Below are 19010 nucleotides of genomic sequence, written 5' to 3' on the forward strand. Positions count from 1 at the left end.
TGTGTACTCCGGGGTATTATCGACTCAAATTTAGCCAACTCGAAACCGAAACAGGCAAAGAGCAGAAATAGAGTCAGATATCCACTAATATCTCGGTCATTGAATCAGGACACTGAACCACGTAGTCGAATCCGCGCTATAAACAAACACAAAACAGACCGATCTTTCTTGCAAGTGGCATACCCATCTACCCCAAGCGGGGGATGTACGCCGATCGTCATTTATGCAGACACCTCCATAGAGTAGTTCTCCGGGGCAAGCTCTATGCCTCTCTCAACATGCAAATTAACCGACCCATCGGCGAGGACCGCCGGCTCCGCAGGAATTTATGCACGGACTTGCGAATCTCCCCTCTCCACACGTTCGAAGCCTTTAGCCGCCAACACTGTCATTGTCGAGCTATGTTGTGTTGCATTGGAAGTCGTAGTTATTTGCTTCGTGTAGTATTTTTTGCAATGACCCCCTTAGCAACGTAAATTGGCGAAATGTTCAGCAAACCCTTTCCAATACAAATCTGCCAATCTTGGGCAGGAAACTTCATCTCACGACAGCGCTTATATGGTCTTAAGGCTTGTGTCGCATTAGTCTGGAATCGAGCCTAGTTTCCATATTAACCGAGCTCACAAGGACTAGGATTCCGCGATATTATCGACTAGATAGCGTATACTGGATCTAGAACCATTGGAGGAAAATCCTTGCTGCTTTAGTACCTACCGTATACCCCTCTTAAACTACAGAACGGACATCGCGAAAGATTATAAAAGGATACACAGGATGCACCAATGTCCCACGATTTACTTACTCTATCACACTGGCTCTTCGAGTATCTCCGCGCCGGCTTTGAAACACTCACAGGCGTGACCGTCTCACCCTGGGAAAGAGATCAAACATGTCCTCAGGATTAAGCCTCGAACGTGCCTGCGCAGTTGCTCTGGGCATTGTTGCCTCGGCATCTCTTGTCGCTGCTGGGCCTTGTGACATCTACTCCTCGGGCGGCACGCCCTGCGTCGCCGCGCACAGCACCACTCGTGCCCTATACAGCGCCTACACCGGCGCACTGTATCAGGTGAAACGAGGCTCCGATGGTAGCACAACCGACATCGCTCCTCTCTCTGCTGGGGGTGTTGCCGATGCCGCCATCCAAGACTCCTTCTGTGCGAACACGACCTGCCTCATCACTATCATTTATGACCAGTCCGGTCGCGGTAATCACCTCACCCAGGCTCCGCCCGGCGGCTTTAATGGTCCCGAGTCCAATGGCTACGACAACCTAGCTAGTGCGGTTGGTGCACCAGTCACGCTAAACGGCAAGAAGGCGTACGGCGTCTTTATGTCACCTGGTACCGGCTATCGCAACAACGCTGCCAGCGGTACAGCTACCGGCGACAAGGCGGAGGGCATGTACGCGGTCCTGGACGGCACCCACTACAACAGTGCCTGCTGCTTCGACTATGGCAACGCGGAGGTCAGCAACACAGATACAGGTAATGGCCACATGGAGGCTATCTACTATGGCGACAACACTGTCTGGGGAAGCGGCGCTGGCAGTGGTCCTTGGATTATGGCCGATCTTGAGAACGGCCTGTTCTCTGGCCTCAGTTCTACGAACAACGCTGGCGACCCGTCCATTTCCTACCGGTTCGTGACAGCCGTCGTCAAGGGAGAGGCAAACCAGTGGTCAATCCGTGGCGCCAACGCTGCATCCGGCTCGCTATCGACGTACTATAGTGGCGCGCGCCCAAGTGCTTCTGGCTACAATCCCATGAGCAAAGAAGGCGCCATCATTCTTGGCATTGGTGGTGACAACAGCAACGGTGCCCAGGGCACGTTCTATGAGGGTGTGATGACCTCCGGATATCCGTCCGATGCCACCGAGAACTCGGTGCAGGCGGACATCGTAGCTGCCAAATACGCCATCGCGTCACTGACCAGTGGCCCGGCGCTCACCGTCGGATCCTCGATCTCGCTGCAAGTTACCACGGCTGGTTACACGACTCGCTATCTCGCACACGACGGGTCTACGGTCAACACGCAGGTAGTCTCGTCGTCAAGCACCACCGCCTTGAGACAGCAGGCTAGCTGGACGGTTCGCACCGGCCTTGCTAATAGCGCCTGTCTTTCGTTCGAGTCGGTTGATACTCCCGGCAGCTACATACGGCACTATAACTTTGCCCTTCTTCTCAATGCCAACGATGGCACGAAGCAGTTCTACGAAGACGCCACGTTCTGTCCACAGGCTGGTCTGAATGGCCAGGGCAACTCGATTCGATCCTGGAGCTATCCGACCCGTTATTTCCGCCACTACGAAAACGTTCTTTATGTAGCCAGCAACGGTGGTGTTCAGACGTTTGATGCCACCACTTCATTTAACGATGACGTGAGCTGGGTTGTCAGCACTGGCTTTGCTTAGATGCTGGTCCAATCTCTAGGAGATATGTTGGAGTGAGTCATAACCCTTATGAACGTTTCTTCTGGTGTCCGTAAAGAGAACAATCGATGATGGACCAGGGCATACAGACCCTTGGTCTCACCTTCTCCCTTCCCATCGGCCTTTGCTCTGCCGAGTCAAACCCCTTTTATGTTGAACTCAGATATAGCTCATAATGTTCACAACCAATGCTTTTATTCAAACTTGTATCGATTAGACTGTTGGGCACACAGTAGAGAATATAGGGTTATCATTGCTGCACATTGACCGGGAGTTTGTGCACACACCGTCATTGAAATATTAGCCTCTAATCATGAGCCTTAGCCATCTTTGCCCCTAAAAGGACTGGCACGAGATGGTCCTGGCTTAGCTAACTGCGATCGGCTGGGAGTAAAGTCGAGAACGGAAATGGCGAGGAATCGAAATCCAGAGAATATACTTTCGTAGCTAGTCAACTTTGCAACCATGCTCATCTCATTCCATTAGATCATCATCACTAAAAGGGTAGGCGCCTTGAACTAATAGTTTCCAGCCCAAATAGCCAAATAGGAGTGAAGCTGTTTGATAGTATCATCTGAACAAGCTATCATTACCCTCGTTGCCTCGATCAACGCCGTCCGTCCCAAAGCCCATGATATGCCAGTACCCTCAAGAAACAAAGAAACTTAATACAAGCGATATGAAATCAAAAACAAAGGTCCTGCTCATCAGTCATTATTCTTCTCGTCGAAACAGACACAAAGGGCCGTGATTAGTGCCAGATCCACCCCCGGAGCGACCATCACAACATAGGTCTGCTGGTGGAAGAATATTTGGCGAGCGTTGAATCGCTTGCGATCAATCTGCGCGACCACTGCCCCCGTCGCAGCATCCACAATGGCTGCTTTACGAGACCGCCAGTTCCCCTTCATATTCAAGGAGACAAGGCCCTCGGTAGTAGAGGGTGTAAAGATTACAGTGGCGTTCGAGCCGATCACTGTAAGTAACGATTAGCCAAAAGGTAAAATATAAGTAAGAGATGAAGTTAACGCCGCTGAAAACCACAAGGGGAAGACCACTTACAGGAAAAGCTACTCTTGACCTCGAGTAACTTGCTTCCATCTAGGGCTTGAACCACGTAGGTGGAATGGATGTGCAGACGCTCCTTGACGATATCAAACAAGTGATTATCCGCCATATCAAAGACCGATTTGCGACCCGAGATACTCAGGGGCTTGCCTTTGATCCGGAAGATAGGTTCACCAGTAACCAGCTTCACATCAAAGCTATCCCCCGAGAGGGAGAGGATCCGTTCCTTCAGGACCAAGGACTCGGTTTGTTGCGCAATGAACTGGTCCGTGATCGCGACCGGGGTCTGGACCGGAGGGAGTTGTATGGAAGCCATTTCAATTCGGGGAGGTTTAAGAAATTGTCTTGATTCGGGGATTATTCTCGAGCTACAACTCTAGAATACAGAACGGAGGATAAAAGCTTAACCTACCCCATAGTTTTATAGTGAAGAGGGTAAGGCTTCGCCTCAATAGATCCACAACCCTAAGCATGGGGGCGAATATCAAAGCTTAGTAGCAATGCGCATGGCACTATTCCTTATCCGGGGCCCAAGATGCGATACTAAACTAAATCTATACTAGTATGCTGGACTTCTAATGCCGTCCAACAACTCAACTTCCAGAAGAGTAGTAGGATTTGTACACAGCCTGCTATCCCTCGACTCAATCGATTGCTATGGATCAAATTCAGCTAAGAATCGAAACTCCCGCCCCTCATGACTTCGAAGCCCCAATCCAAACCATCATCAATGCAGCAATCCAATCCACCAACCCCTCTCCTGCCAAAGACGCAGCTCTCACTCTAGACGCGGTCTACTTGGATTACATAACAAGCCCAAACAAGGACCCAGAAAGCGTCCTCACTTTATTCTGGGAGTTGATAAATAGTTTCGCTAGCCAGATACCCTATGAAAGCCCCGCACAAGAGAAATTGGTCAACATCGTGCAGAGCTGGCGGACATTACTTCGGAGCAGACTATCCTCAACCAGAAACTGTGGAGGAACCTCCCCTATTTTTCCTCCGAGTTTCCGCAAACATGGGAAGGTAGGCTCTTCTTTTATTACTGTCCAACCATAGTGAAGCCTTGCGACGCTAATGACTGCTAGTGGTGAGTCCTAGCGCCGACGACAAAGAGAAGAAACGACGGTTCGTTAATCTCCAGGCTTACGCGGCTCGGATCCTTGGGCTCGGTCTCTCCTCACTCGAGACGTATGCCATCTGGGCCTTATCAGATGTCGCAGAGGGGGTCATGATTCCTGTTCGGGGCAGTCCCGATCTTGTTTCGGCCGATCCAAACGACGTCGATCAATTGCCGTTTAAAGCTGCGGCGGCGGGAGTGTGGATTCTGTATGCTGGACACGCTCTACACGGACGCGATGAAGCCATTGGGGGCACCCAGGGATGCCCGCTCTGGATGCTGCCCAAAGCCGAGAGGAAGAAGCTGAGGAGGAAGTTCAGAGGTACCCAGGGATTGTGCCTTGATCGGTGGTTATTGTGGAAGCAGCAGTTTGCTGCTATTCGGGATTGTGGGTCTGTCGACACAGAGACGAGGAGGATTGCAAAGAATGTCGTTGAGACGATGGATGGGGTTGATGGTCATAGCTGATACGTTGCACTCAGCGACGATAACATTTCGTGTTCAGATCATACTTTCACGTCTCTAGTTGCTCAGTACGTACAAGATAGTTGGGGTGGTCTAATAGCCCTTTTCTTGCTTATCCCCTTCATGACCATGTTTCTTCGCAACGACCATTCGATCTGAATGCAGTGACACACCCGCCTCGGTCACAATCGTGTCCAACGCATCACGCTTCAGAAACATCATCTCACAGTGGTTGATATGAGCAAGATTATTATACCGAGCTTCAATCACCGTACCCATCTCAGCAGCTAAGAACATCTTCTTCCAGTAGTATGCACAATGGACAAGATGCCACTGATGTGTGGTAAAGAAGTGCGATCCAGTCTTTGGGAGCATGGACACTTCTTCAAGTGATAGAGTCCGTGTCTTATTTTTATCGGCATAGTACATCCAGCTTCCATCGGGGTTCGGGCCTGACGTCTCGAATTGCGCTAGAAGTTCGTCGTTTCGACAGGCTGGAGGGAGCCAAGCAGCTGCAATCGAGTCATATTTACAGCTATTAGCAATAGCCTCTTCAACAGTCTCTCCACAATTACACGATATTGGCCTGCGTGATTGGATCAAAGTGTATGTTCGGTATGTCAAATCGAGGAAGCCGAATGTGGCTAATAATATAGGGAAGGTATATCTGACTCGAAAGGCAAGCGTCGGACGTTGTTTTGGGATGTGGGGGGCTTTGTAATGAGCTTCAAAATGCTCACAACCATCCGAGCTATCTTCCTCCTGAAGAGGTTTGTATTTGGTCATTTTTCTGGACGATCGAGTTTGGCTCAGCAAGGGTCTCTCGGTAGAGGCTGTAGTGCTTTGCAATAGAGCTGAGATGGTCGTGGTGGGGTAGTCAGACTGAGGCTACTTAAGATGGTGCTCTTGTACTAAGGTACAAAGGACTCTCACGTAAGACGTAATAGCTTTGATCTAGAAAGAAATCCTACTACATTTATATCGAATACATGCACCCCGCTCGAGCGAAGGGCTCATGGAGGCAAAAGTACTACTGTCCTTTTCTCGCCCCAAGTCAAGGCTACGGATCCTTGCCACAGACCCCGACGTTACATTGAAGGATCCGATGTGCACCGACCAGCGGGCGTAGGCACTGAATCGTGGAGGCAAACCAATGCCACGTAATAGAGAGCCATCGGTCAAGACTAGGCTGAAGACTACTCTGGGGCGGGGGTAAAGAAATAGGAGTTCCTCAGAGTTGTGAATACTGAGCTCGCCCATGTACTACAAGGTTCGATTCAAGCAGATTAGACCGCTCTTTTATAATCTAGAACTCCTTAGTGGGTTTGAGCAACGGCGATAAGTACACCGGATACTAAATTTCACGACAGGCTTGATGCAGCATTTGGCATGGATAGGGTAGGGTCTAGAGACATGCAGAATAGCGGAATATTGGACCATGGAGACTTTCAATTCACGATGTACTATATGACACAAAGCCGGTCATACTGTATGGCACTTGTGATAACAGCAGTGACTACTGATAGAAGGGGATGGCCTCACTCTCCTCAGCCCGCTTTTCATAGAAAGGAATAGCCTCACTGTTGTCCGCACGACGCTGATAGAAAGGTATGACTTCACTTTCTTCCTCCCGCTTCTCATAGAATGGAATGGCCTCACTGCTGTCTGCGCGACGCTGGTAGAATGGGATAGCTTCGTTATCCCCCGCACGCTTTTCGTAAAACGGGATGGCTTCACTGTTGTCGGCACGTTTTTCGTAGAATGGAATTGCCTCGTTGTCCTGGCCAACTACATAGCCAAAGTCAGAAATAGAATCATTGATTTGGCGGTCATTTTACCTATGGGTGATGTATAAGCCAAGGGTGCACCAATGGCTAGGAGTGCGACAATCATGTTAAACTGCATGGTGATGGATGATTCTCAAAGGAAGTGTCTCAATGGTAGTTGGAATGAGCACAGCAATGGGTCACGGAAGACGATACGGGCCTATCCTCCAGTGTCTATGGACAGGATTTATATGAGAGCTGCTAACAGATCTGGGACGTGTGCTGAAGTGGAGCGACGTACAACTTGCGCATAGGTTCGAAATCTAGATTCGATTTTCGACGTCCTGACGGTGGTCACAAGGATGGTAATACTGAAGAAAGATTGTACTGCTTTACTCTAAAGGGCTAGGATACATGGTCAGAATATAGTGGATGTAACATGGATGAGGGTCCGGTGTATCCTACAAGCCGGAACATCTGAGGGGAAGCCCTAAGCCCGCATGAAGGATCTATATCTCCTCTTCGCCAAGTTTGCCAAGGGTTGTTGTCGCGGAATCCCGACGGACATGCTGGGCTACGATATCCCGCCCTCATGTATTGCTGGGGCGTGACAGCACTGGTATCTTCGTCTAGCTGGTTATTCCAAGCCTTCAGTACCTTTCAGGGCGGTTTATGCGATATTGCGACCGGTAACGACGCGCAGCCTTCCTCACAGCAGCCATTTTCCCTCCATCTCATAACCCTATTTCACAAACCTGAAGAGCTCTGCCACTCTTGATATCCCCTTGGTTTTATATCGCTTGTCTCACTAAAATATGCGGAAGGCCCAAGATGACTTCAAAGGCTTAGACGACGGCATTTGTTCGAGCTTGAGTCAAGAGGATCTAGCGAAACCACTCCTGATTGGCAATGACATTGCCGATAGACATGATCATGGCCAAGGCAGGTGGATAACGAGAGCAACACAATGGGCGTACCCCAAGGGTAATGCCATGATGCTATGGCTCACCTTCCTAAATCTGGTGTTGCTCACAATATCCATTATTCTCTTGAATTTGGCATTCTCGCGTCAGGCCTACGTCCAGTACTTGAGCGATCAGGAGAAATGGAAGTCAACATCTCATTACGGTAACACTGGATTAATCCTCTACTCAGTTTACACCTAACACTGACCTTCTCAGCACCTCTGCTTGACCGTGTCGATATTCCAAGAGTTACCTTAACCCCAAATGCATCATTGTACGACACTGATCCGCCTTCGATTCTGCGGATACCGTCAGGGCCTGAAGCCGACGCCGAATGGTTCCGCATCGGCACCGGAGTCATGCCAATTATCATATCCTCCGATGAAATCTACAAACTCGGAAAGGACCCCTCTGTTGCCGTGAAGATTCCAGAAGAGCATGGATACGGTAACGATGCGTACATCGCACAGACGGAGGTGTTCCATCTCCTTCACTGCCTGGACATGTTGCGGAAGGAGATATCCTACGAACATTACTATTTCCCTCGGTTTGGAAACCATCCGGATGCTGAACACATCGCACATATTAGTCATTGCATAGATATTCTGGCCCAGGCCATTAAATGCTCCAGTAGCGTTGACGTGATCCTATTCAACTGGGTCGAGGGATGGGAGCAGCCCTTTCCTGATTTCAACAATCAGCATGTTTGTCGGGACTTTGAGACGCTTCTGAGATATGTGAATGAGAATTCGGTGTCACGCTCCGTGTGGAAAACTATGAAAGAACCCCCTGCGGGTTACGTGCGTCTACCGGAACCTGCGCCGGCAGGACCAGCTGAATCAGATAGGAATATTTGACACAATGCGCCTTTTATAGACCGTTCGTGATTCAAAACCTCTCCTCTGTTATCGCGCCTACTCGCGAACACCATCAGCTGTGTGGGAGCCAACGGGTCTGTGTGTGCTATCGAATAAAAATAGCAATGGGTAAACGGTTGTATTTAGACTCCCGGAAGGAAGCCACGTATGTACATCAAGCGTGCTGTTGTTATCTCGTAGAATTTGGCTACAAACAAATAGATTGAACCTAGAGTGAAGCTCCACGAATGTAGGATCCGTTCACTTCTGACTCTAATTCGTCTTTTCATTCTCATATTTGTTTAATTTTTTTTTTTTTTTTTTTTTTGGTTACTTTGGGGGTGGGAGGGCGTTCTGTTTTAATAGTTTGCGCGGGGTAGAGACAAGATATATATTTCCGAAGCTTTAGAGGATCAATTCGAACAGCTGCCGTCTCGAGGGGGTTTTATTGAGTTCTTGAATATTCGTCAGGAAATGCCAGCGGTTTTCAATTTCCTAATAATTTTTACTAATTTGTGTTCCTCAAGCTTTTGTATTTTTTTTCTTGTTCTCTTTTGCCGGCCGTCAATCATGATCTACATTCCTCCAACATACTATACAAGCTACTACTTAGGGCAAGCAAGTACATACGACCATAGGGTGTGGAGAACAGGGCTTTCTATCTGCTTAGCTATACTTAAGCTATATATTACGCGTAGTTAGTAAGTATAACAGTCTTTAATACTTTAAAATTTTAAAATAATAGTAACTATTGTTTTCGGGTAAATATTAATAATTAAAATAAATATTTTATATTTAGCTATTATTAGTAGAAAGCGCTATTGGTGCTATTTTTGTCGAGTCGGGATGTCAAAATGAGGCATGCCAGGATATCCTGGCAAGGACTCAACTGACCCGTTACAGTATGTACCTGGACCGGGTGGTGAAGAAACACGTCCAACTGCAATACCCACGAGCCATCCTGGACAGGATCATAAGCTCATGTTCGATTTATTATAACATCACACGCAATATTAAAGATGCCTCGCTATGATGTGTCTGTCATGGTCAATGGTGAGACGCTAGCGTATGCTGATAGTTGTCACTCCGAGGACAAGTGCGTCGTGCGGGGTGCCGATTTGGCTGTCAGTAAGTAAGATAGCAGGTCTGAATAAGGTCTGGGTATGTGCTATGGCGACCTACTTCACGGATGCAGAACTAGCCACCATTTCAAGTTACGAGTGACAGGGAGTTGGATTGTGGTTTATCATAGTACAAATGAAAGATACTGTACTGTATGACCTCGCTTATTACTATAGTCTCGAAGTAAATTAAACCAGGAGCGTAGGATTCAGGGCTGCGAAAGTAATAACAGCCGTTTTGCCATCGGGGCGAACTGTGGTGGCACCCTCGAAAGCCCGTCCCACCGATTTAACCAAAGGTGACTGGCGATTACTTCACTCATGTGCCGAGCCCACAAGATTTTGGCCCATTCTCTTTTGCTTGTGAGCTTCAAATCCGAAGGACTAGCTTTATTGAAATAGATAGAATCGCGGTGAATTGCCGAGCCATATAGCAGATATCGAGAACACCAGAATAACATGATACATAAGAAGCCTCTGCATTTGCATGACAATACTGGGAAACCAACGTGGGAAAAACCAGTATCGAGGCAACAAACAAGATAGCTATTCCCAAATAACATAAAAGGCAGTAGGTTAAGATAAATGTCGACAGAAGCCCTGGCATAATGTTGAATTATTCCAGAAGCCATCATATCATAATGATATACGCATGGTGTACGGAATGTTGAACCACCTTCAAAATAAAGACCAAACGCTCAAGGAAACATTGATGGGCCTGTTAGATACCTACTTGTCTCACAATATCCAAGGCCCTCTGATACCTCTGGATTCTGGAGAGCAGGTCGTTTCGAATTGTCGAGGTCGCAAAGTTTTCTTCGGCAACATCTGCTAGCTCCCTATCAGTCATTCCACCAGCAAGATCAGGAGAAAGGAGGCGAATGGCTGCATCTTGGCCTAGTAAGCATCGTTCGGTCACCTGAAGAATGACGGTATCACAAAATCGTTTCAATGCCAACTTGTAGTATGCTTTCAGAATATCGTGTATGTCATTGACGGCTTGTTGTTCGTTGCTCAGGTGAATTCCACTTAACACATCCGTCACGTTCATTGGGACACCTTCTAGGTCTAAGCTCCTGAGCCTTGCCATAACGCGTTCTTGCCGTGTTTCGGCAAGTGTATCTGCAAAGTAGTGGTTCACGGTCTGCAAGATTCCGCCTCGCTCGTCACTGAGAATGGTGGACAGTATCTCCATGGCACGGGTAGAGGTTGTCGTCTGCCTTCGGACGATCTGTGACATCAGGCTGGCTCTTACCTCATCGTCCCCAACGATCTTCTCGAGGCTCATCCGAATGAAGTCGGAGATTTTTGAAGAAGCCTTCTCAACATAGTCCTGGGCGATCCTTTCCCAGGGAGATGATTGCTGCCGGAACATATTCTCGAGAACAGCTGGGTTTACTGTCCCGGGAAGTTCGGCACCACGCGAATCACGGTACAGAGTTCGGATCCACTCATAAATATTTTGCTGATCACCAGCGCTCCGGTCGAAACTACCGTCAACTTCTCCTGAGACTGTCTGGAAAATTTTTAAATGCCCGTAATGTGCCATGTCTTTCGCAAAGAGTTCGTTGAGACTATGAATGTGCATGCGTAGCTTCAGCGGACTATTGCTATCCCAAGTGGGATCGTAATTGCCACTGAGCGCATTGCCCACGTGCCTTTCGTATAATGTTCCAATCTGAGTCAAGTATCGTCTCTGATCAACAGTCGTCTGGCGAGAAGGACCGAGTAGCTCCAACTCTTTCTGTGTCTCTTGCGAGAGATCTTCAATCTCCTTTACCATCCCTGGAAATTCCCCTTTGATGTGACTATACAAAAGTCCTCCAAGGAAGAGTTTGAGACATTTAATGCCCACTCGGTCCTTGCTCAGTTTCGTCCAAGGATGTTCCGTGGAAAAGAAATGGCTCTCTATATGATGGCGCCCTTCGATCGTCACCCCGTTCTGTATCTCCTTTGTTGAACGATTGCGGACCGCAAACCAACCGTGATGAAGCTTCTCCACTTCATTTTGGGCAATTCTAATGACCTTGTCCTAGTCAGTTTTGAATCATCCGAGGGGTAGCTAGAGACTCACGTTCTCTTCATCACCCTCTTGGACAGCATCACACTTCGTTATGATACCGACGGTTCGGCTACCCTGGGGATCTGCACTCCGGGCCATATTGAATCTATCAAGTCATTTAGCTTCAGAAGCAGAACTCACTCTATCCAGCTTACACTTCTTGATTGGCAAGATTGTTTCTTGCATCCATCACGGCTCTAGTATAGTGTTAGTACGCTTAAAAGACGTATTGTAAGATACGTACAAGATGATTGTGCGCTTGTCGGTGATGTATTTCTCAATCAGGCCACGAATAATTGCGCGATCCTCAAGGGTTTGGTACTGGGTCGGATCTAGGGCGAGTTAGCCTTCGAGTGTGACAGAAAAGGGCCGGCAAAACGCCGTCATACTATGGAAGAGCCCAGGAACGTCAACAACACTCAGGTGTCTTTGCTGTAGACCCGAAATTTCGATTTTCAGAATGTCGTCTGAAAAGCGTTTATCAAAGTGCTCTGGGTCCGTTGTATTCGGTCCAGGGACACCCATGTGGCGAGCGGCCTTCACTTCACGTGGTTAGACAAGCAAGATAAATCAAGACGCGTCCACTCGCCTCGTTAAAAATGTCTGCAATCTCGCTACTATCGAGATCTTCCTCTTGAGAAGACCGTTCGAAGCTAAGTAGGTTTTCCCTGTGCCCGTCACTGGCACTCGGTCCGGGAATGATTGTGATCCTAGTTCCAGAATCCTCCGGCTTCGTGCGGCGAAGGACAATCTGGGTCACATATCTTGTACATAAATCACTAGCAATTGGAAAGGAGAAGCCAGTAAGACCCTCAAGAAGGGAAGATTTCCCACTGGATTGATCTCCAACAACCACCAACTCCACGGTGTCAGCTGGAATTGGATGCCTTTGAGGGGGCGTCAGACCTGTGGAAGCGAAACATTGTCGTTGATTCCCAATACTCGAAGGTTGTCTATTACCGCAAGGAGACGGACACGGCCTTCATTGTCCATGTCGTCGACGTTGGTCAGCATTGGGGCTTTTTTCTTCGCCATATTGACGTGCTGTAAAAGCCGTTCTTTTGTGGGCCGAGCAGGAAGGAGTAGTAAATGCTTGCCCTGATCGTAGAAGAAGGAACGAGCGTAACAACCAAAGCATATAACTACAGGGCGTGCCTTCAGACCATTCAATGGTGCGATTGGGCTCCATTTTATAATGTAACAGGCGATTTCAGCAAGGGGGACAATTTCAGGTCGCTGTTCGTATGTCGCACAAGCATACCAGTCGCGAACTCGTTATGGTGATCCTGGGTAGTCTTCTGCTGATCTGCGTAGAGTTAAGAATGGGCCAGCCAAGGCTGTCTATAAGATTTACATCTAACATTCAATATGGTCCGCCTAGACCCTATTCTAAGAATGATACAACGCCAAAAATGTATATACGAGTAAGCAGGGAAACAAAGACACTTTCTACATTCCGCGATCTCTCCGAATAACCACCGGTCTCAAATACTAGCTACCTAAACCCTAATGAGGTGTATATTAAGGTGAAATTGGCGTTATTAACGCTAAGATCTTAAGAGCCTGATCATAAGTAGCCTTTTAGGATGCCCGCTATAGCAGCAATATGCTAGGTTATAACATTTTGGATGCAGTGAAGCAACTGGCCACGGTGATTGGGCCACATTCCAGGTCGCCTTCGCTCAGTATTGCGCTTTCCCGTGTTTTCGAATGTGATCATGCCTCTCGGGTTTTGTACTGCGCCTGGCTGGCAATCCTGATTCTGAATTTTAAATCTGTCATAAAAATGCTAGCCCTTGCGCAGTTGTCAAATATTGTACCTGTATTCGAGTTTTTTGAATAGAATTCCAACTGTTACCTTATAATGTGTATCCCTTGTATGTTGCACTCCTTCCAAGCCCCACGACTGGAGTGAACTCTCCGGATTTATGACCTGCTGAAGTCGCCGCCCCGATCAGATCAGAACCATCATCTGCACCATCGACTCACAATGATATCAGTATCAAAAGAGTGGCGTAAACGTTCCAAGACAGACAAGAATGTGTGACCCTGTAGGCACTGCAGACGGCGATAGTTATCCACTTCCGCTGGGAGAGGGTATCCAGTCCCTCACGAGGCGGCCTTGCTAACATTCTGTCGGTTTTGCAAGGTTGACTACCTGAATCCTCGTCCCAAGTTGGTAGCATTGCTAAAGCAAGGCCGGTGGAGAGGACAGATCCTGAGGGGTGCATATTTTCCGACATATGGAATGGGTAACGTGGGTGACTCATCAGAAGAGCTTGAGTAAAGGGGTTGTTCTCATCGATACTAGATTTAAACCGCTTATGGAGTCTATCCGCAGATTCACTTTCCGGCTGTAAAGCAAGACACCACACCAGAGTGAGATGATGGTGAGAACCAAAGCTGGGAGGTTTGCCCGATAGAAAACGCACCGATTCCTCATGTTGACCTGATTTTCATGGAACCTTCTAGCTAAACATAGTAAAGCAGAGGGTTACGTTAGAAAATCGAGAGAGAATAAATATGGAACCGTTGAAATTGGGATAGGGTTCAAATTATATGTAACTTGCAATCTGAATATACTTAAGAAATCACAGCAAATGACTTAAACCCCCAAAGACTCGTTTAATATATAGTGACTCCCTCCCGCACACCGATACCCGTGTTGCTGTTTGATCCACTGAAATCCAGCAACACAAACGCCCATATGACGAAGCTTCTGTTGAATCTGTTGTTCCTTCTTCCTGGCCTTTTCCTCTGCCTCACGCTTCTTGCGAAGATTTTCCAACTTAGCCCGTCTGGCTAGCTCTTCTAGCCGGCGCTGTTCGCGCTGTTTCTTTGCTTCCGTGTCGACATCTGAGTCAGACGATTTGACAGATGAAGGATGAGGGAGGTCGTTAACTTCCTTTTCCGCGGTGCGTTCGTCATCGAGCAGCTCTTTATATCGATCTTCTGCTGCTTTTGCGGCCTGTCTGTCTTGCTCTAGTTGCTCCCATACTTCATCCGATACCCCATCGTCCCTGGTGACAGAGTCCGAAGGGGCCTCGAGTGCTGAGGGTGCTGGAGGCGAACGTTCATCGTTTTCGGCTGAGCCTTTAGAGGCTGCAGGCGGGTTGAATGTTGTGGTTAGCACTGGCGTAACGGGCTGCCGACCGAGAACCTGGGATTGGAGTAAATCGAGCGTAGGATTCCTTGCCACGGATTGATTTGTTACGCGCTTGATGCGCTCGGACATCATGGCGTCAATCTTACTAATGACAAGATCCTCGCAGATGGCGATCTTCTTATCTCGCATCGACTTAATTGCAACTCCAAAGATTGATTTCGAGATTGTTTGGATATCACGCGCATTGGCCCAGTTCGCGGTCTGAGTAAGTCTGGTAAAACGACTCCGCAATTTCTTCGTAAACTCAGGCCGCGGAGACTCCAATGCGTCCAGGTCAAACCCGTTTATTTTCAACCCAAAATCAGACTTCTGTTTCTGAAGTAGCTTCGTGAGAAGTTTGATGCAATCATCGGGTGTAATACTGGCGAACTCAAGCTCTTCCGGGAACCGACTAGTCAAGCCCGGGTTGATGTTTATGAGACGATTGATGTCCTGGTCGTATCCTGCTAAAATGATAATAAGTTTCTGGAAGAAGTTGGGTTTTGTAATGCAGTCGACAATTTCATCCATTGCCTCCTTTGCGAATTGTCCTTCCGCGAGTCTATATGCCTCGTCAATAAGGAGAACCTTCCCAAGTGATTTCTCTAGCAGCTCCTGTGTCTTAGGACCGGTATGCCCGATATATTGCCCCACCAAATCGGTTGCTGAGCTTTCGATGACCTCCGCGGATGATAGCAAACCCAAATCATAGTACACCTGGCCCATCTTCCTGGCTGTACTTGTTTTCCCTGTTCCTGGAGGCCCCCGGAAAAGGAAGTTGAACGGCACGTGTTGCCTTGGGTCAATCTCAAGCTCTCGGAGGTGTTTAACGGTCAGGCGGTAGTCCTCAAGCTTATTAATTATAGCTTCGCAGCCAATGGTGTCTTGGAATAGCATCCGGACATTTATCTCTTCTCGTTCTCCTCGATCATATTCTGGATCCCAGTCTTGAAGCTCCAAGTAGTCGATCCCAGGGTTCCCGATTTTGGCAGACCGTCGCTGTTGCTGTCGGACCTTAGCGCCATTCAATAGAATGTCAATTTCTCCTGCATTGCCAAAGTGCGGACGGTTGCGAGCACGAGCGAGAATTTCTATCGCTACCTTTGCACCCTTGTCGGACGTGATAAACCCCTGATCTTTTAACTTAAGATCAAGGATTTGCCGCAGTTCTATATCAGAGAAGTCCTCAAAAACAAAAGCATCATCGAGAGCAAATCGCCTGGATAACCCTGGATTGACATTTTGGAACATATCCTTCATTTGCTCCTCATAACCCAATAATAGAACACAGCGATCATCACCTGGGACGCTCTGCACCTCTGCGACTATTGTATCAACCACAGCGGTCTTATATTGGTTGGTGTTTGAGCCGCTTCTGTCGCGAGTTCCACCCCCGAAAAGACCATAGGCTTCATCGATAACGAGAACCTTCCCTAGTGTGGATGCCAGGATACCTTTCGTATTTTGCTCAGATCCGCCGATGACACTCCCTATGAAGTCCGCTGGGTTCTTGACTATCACTAAAACCATTCACGCTGTTAGACATCTTCTCTACGTAGGAATGGAGATACTATATTGCTCACCTTCACCGTTCGACAAGTATCCAAGGTCAACAAGAATCTGCCCATAAAGTTTGGCCACCGTCGTCTTACCTGTTCCGGGTGACCCAAGGAACACGCGGTTAAGTGTGAATTCGACTAAAGGCTTCTCATTTAGCTCGCGCTCGTAATTACTTTGTATACTGTCTAATAAAGCCTGTACGGTATTCTTGACAGACGTCAGACCAATCATATTCTGCAGCCTTTTCCAAGCAGAACAATGCTGCAATGCTTTATTGGGCTCTGGACCGAGAAGGTCTTTCTTTGTGAGCAGGAAGTCATCGACGGGTGGTTGATTTGGGGCATTGTTCCTTCTTTCACAGGCTAATCGTGCTGCCTGACGCGCTGTGATGCGAGCGAGGACATTTTCCACAGTACGCGCATTGCCAAAGCCTTCATGGCCACGTTGTCTGCCAATCCGACGAGCAACGATCCGACAATATAAACCGTTCATACCGCCCTCAACCTTCATGTTGCGTCTGAACTTCTTATTGATCTGATGCTCAAGAATCCGAAGAAGCTCCTGCTCAGTGTAGTCCTCAAAGATAAATTCATGCGGGAACCGACTGGGAAGACCGGGATTATGAGCAAAAAACTTCTCCATCTGCCGTCGATATCCTGCAAGAACCACGACCACCTTTCCTGTGAGATTCTCGACTTCGGCAAGCAGGTAGTCAAGGACTTGTGAGCCGGGACCGTTATTTTGAGCCAACTGATAAGCCTCGTCAATAAAAAGCACGCCACCACCATTGTTTAGTATCTTGTTTAGTTGCTTTTCGCAGTCAGACACGCCACCATTGGCGAGTCGCGATCCTGTGGTCTCAGTGATAAAGCTACCAGGGATGATACCCATAGCCGTGAGGAATTTTGCGTAGATACGTGCAACGGTAGTTTTACCCGTTCCTGGGTTTCCGAGGAGGACTGAGCCAAATCGGTCGGCTTTGAAATCAATGTTCTGCCTGAACGCTGCATCGACTTGGGATTTGATATTGAGAAACTTGGCTTTGATGCTCTCTAGCCCGATCATCCCCATTAGCTGGTCCAACTCCTTGCTTTGTGCGCCTTCGTACTGCTTTTGGTATAGCCAGTCTTGCTCAGAGGAAGATAAAGCTTGCATCACGTCGGGGCCGATCGTGGTCCCTGACGCTGTCTGGCTGACAATCTTGCTCCGATCGGGCAGCGTTTGAGAGTCTTGGCCGGTCCGGTCTGAGTTGACAACGCCCGGCGAGGTTTCTCTTTTGCGTTCGGCGCCACGAGTTTTCAATCGTTCAAGATCGTCGAGAGTTTGTTGAAGAACACGCTGCCGTTCTTTCTCATCCTGCTTTTCCTGCTGGACTCGTCTCTCATGGGCAATCTCATCTTGAATTACGGCTAGCTGATGCGTATATTCTTGCTGCTTGGCTTGTCGCTTTGCATCAAGTTCCATATCCCTCTGCCGTTGGCGCTCAACCTCCCTATCCTCATCAGCACAACGACGACAATGCCCCATTTTTTGGAAGCATGGCGTTAATTGTTTATGATTGCGCGGACATATCCAATCTGTAGCCGCTTTACATTGCATCTTAGAGTGATCTGACAGCTGATGACACCTCTGGGGACAGTCGTGCATTCCGCAGCTTAGTTTTGTTCCACTGTCGCTGATTAGCCTCTGTCGATAAAGCGAGTATAAACAAAAACAGCAACCCACCACGGCTCTTCGCACCCTCCATCAGGACATTTTGCGTCAAAATCGTCAGGCGATTGGAGAACTGCTAGTCTCTTGGGATGTTGCTCACATTTCACCGGGAGACCGTCGTACAGATGTCCGCTCGTTTGCAGCTGATCAACAAAAGGCCGCCAAACACATTCCCCTTTCTTACTACTAAGAAAAGTCTTCGGGTTTCCGACCATGATTAGGACATCTCGAGCGCGAGAGAGGAGCACGTTGAGCCGCTGTGGGGCCGCCATAAAGCCGATGTCTCCATTCTTGTTGCTTCTGGTTAGGCTCGCGATCACGATTTCACTCTCTTCGCCTTGATAATTATCTGCGATTGGATTAGCACGTACTAATGGCTACCAAGGAACTCATCTTCTACCGATGGTGGACAATTTAATCGGTCGCTTGATATGCTGAGCGCTCGCTTGGGTCATCAACCCCGCACGGACGAGGTCATAGCAGTCCAGGTCATTGAGTATAGGGTCTGTTTCTTTACGCAATTCCTCACGGAGAAGATAAAGTTGACCCAGATAAGGAGTAAGTACCACCAACCTGTCTGTCCCGTACCCTTGCTGGCCGAGATATCGAACGATCCTGAGAACCAGTTGCACCTCGAAATGGTTTTGCTTGCTTCCTTTACCACCAATATCATTTCTGTCAGCCACCCCACCTAAACTGCCCTCCGGATAGCTATGGCTAATGAAGATGACCCGATCCTG

General features: G+C 48.3%; 6 protein-coding genes across 6 annotated transcripts; 1 reads left to right on the top strand and 5 right to left on the bottom strand.

The window, feature by feature from the left end:
* Positions 1 to 889: 889 nt before the first annotated feature.
* On the top strand, positions 890 to 2410 carry AO090023000001 (alpha-L-arabinofuranosidase B; the record flags this gene model as incomplete). Its single annotated transcript, XM_001820543.1, has 1 exon — positions 890 to 2410. One exon carries the CDS (start codon positions 890 to 892, stop codon positions 2408 to 2410), a length of 1521 nt encoding a protein of 506 aa, XP_001820595.1.
* Positions 2411 to 3135: 725 nt separating this feature from the next.
* On the bottom strand, positions 3136 to 3913 carry AO090023000002 (uncharacterized protein; the record flags this gene model as incomplete). Its single annotated transcript, XM_023235374.1, has 3 exons — positions 3136 to 3404; positions 3491 to 3840; positions 3909 to 3913. 3 exons carry the CDS (start codon positions 3911 to 3913, stop codon positions 3136 to 3138), a joined length of 624 nt encoding a protein of 207 aa, XP_023090400.1.
* Positions 3914 to 5174: 1261 nt separating this feature from the next.
* Positions 5175 to 5867, bottom strand: AO090023000003 (uncharacterized protein; the record flags this gene model as incomplete). The annotated part of the gene is made up of 1 exon (XM_001820545.1): positions 5175 to 5867. The coding sequence occupies one exon, from the start codon at positions 5865 to 5867 to the stop codon at positions 5175 to 5177; it is 693 nt and encodes a 230-aa protein (XP_001820597.1).
* A 730-nt stretch (positions 5868 to 6597) lies between these two features.
* Positions 6598 to 6986, bottom strand: AO090023000004 (uncharacterized protein; the record flags this gene model as incomplete). Its single annotated transcript, XM_001820546.1, has 2 exons — positions 6598 to 6869; positions 6920 to 6986. The coding sequence occupies 2 exons, from the start codon at positions 6984 to 6986 to the stop codon at positions 6598 to 6600; spliced, it is 339 nt and encodes a 112-aa protein (XP_001820598.1).
* A 3194-nt stretch (positions 6987 to 10180) lies between these two features.
* Positions 10181 to 12887, bottom strand: AO090023000006 (dynamin family protein; the record flags this gene model as incomplete). The annotated part of the gene is made up of 9 exons (XM_023235375.1): positions 10181 to 10267; positions 10330 to 10466; positions 10520 to 11822; positions 11865 to 11958; positions 12008 to 12049; positions 12097 to 12184; positions 12242 to 12389; positions 12430 to 12758; positions 12824 to 12887. The coding sequence occupies 9 exons, from the start codon at positions 12885 to 12887 to the stop codon at positions 10181 to 10183; spliced, it is 2292 nt and encodes a 763-aa protein (XP_023090401.1).
* Positions 12888 to 14947: 2060 nt separating this feature from the next.
* On the bottom strand, positions 14948 to 18663 carry AO090023000007 (uncharacterized protein; the record flags this gene model as incomplete). Its single annotated transcript, XM_023235376.1, has 4 exons — positions 14948 to 15012; positions 15105 to 15881; positions 16581 to 16694; positions 18642 to 18663. The coding sequence occupies 4 exons, from the start codon at positions 18661 to 18663 to the stop codon at positions 14948 to 14950; spliced, it is 978 nt and encodes a 325-aa protein (XP_023090402.1).
* Between the last annotated feature and the right edge of the window lie 347 nt (positions 18664 to 19010).

The sequence above is a fragment of the Aspergillus oryzae genome, chromosome 3, assembly GCF_000184455.2.
Source record: "Aspergillus oryzae RIB40 DNA, chromosome 3".
Lineage (NCBI taxonomy): Eukaryota > Fungi > Ascomycota > Eurotiomycetes > Eurotiales > Aspergillaceae > Aspergillus > Aspergillus oryzae.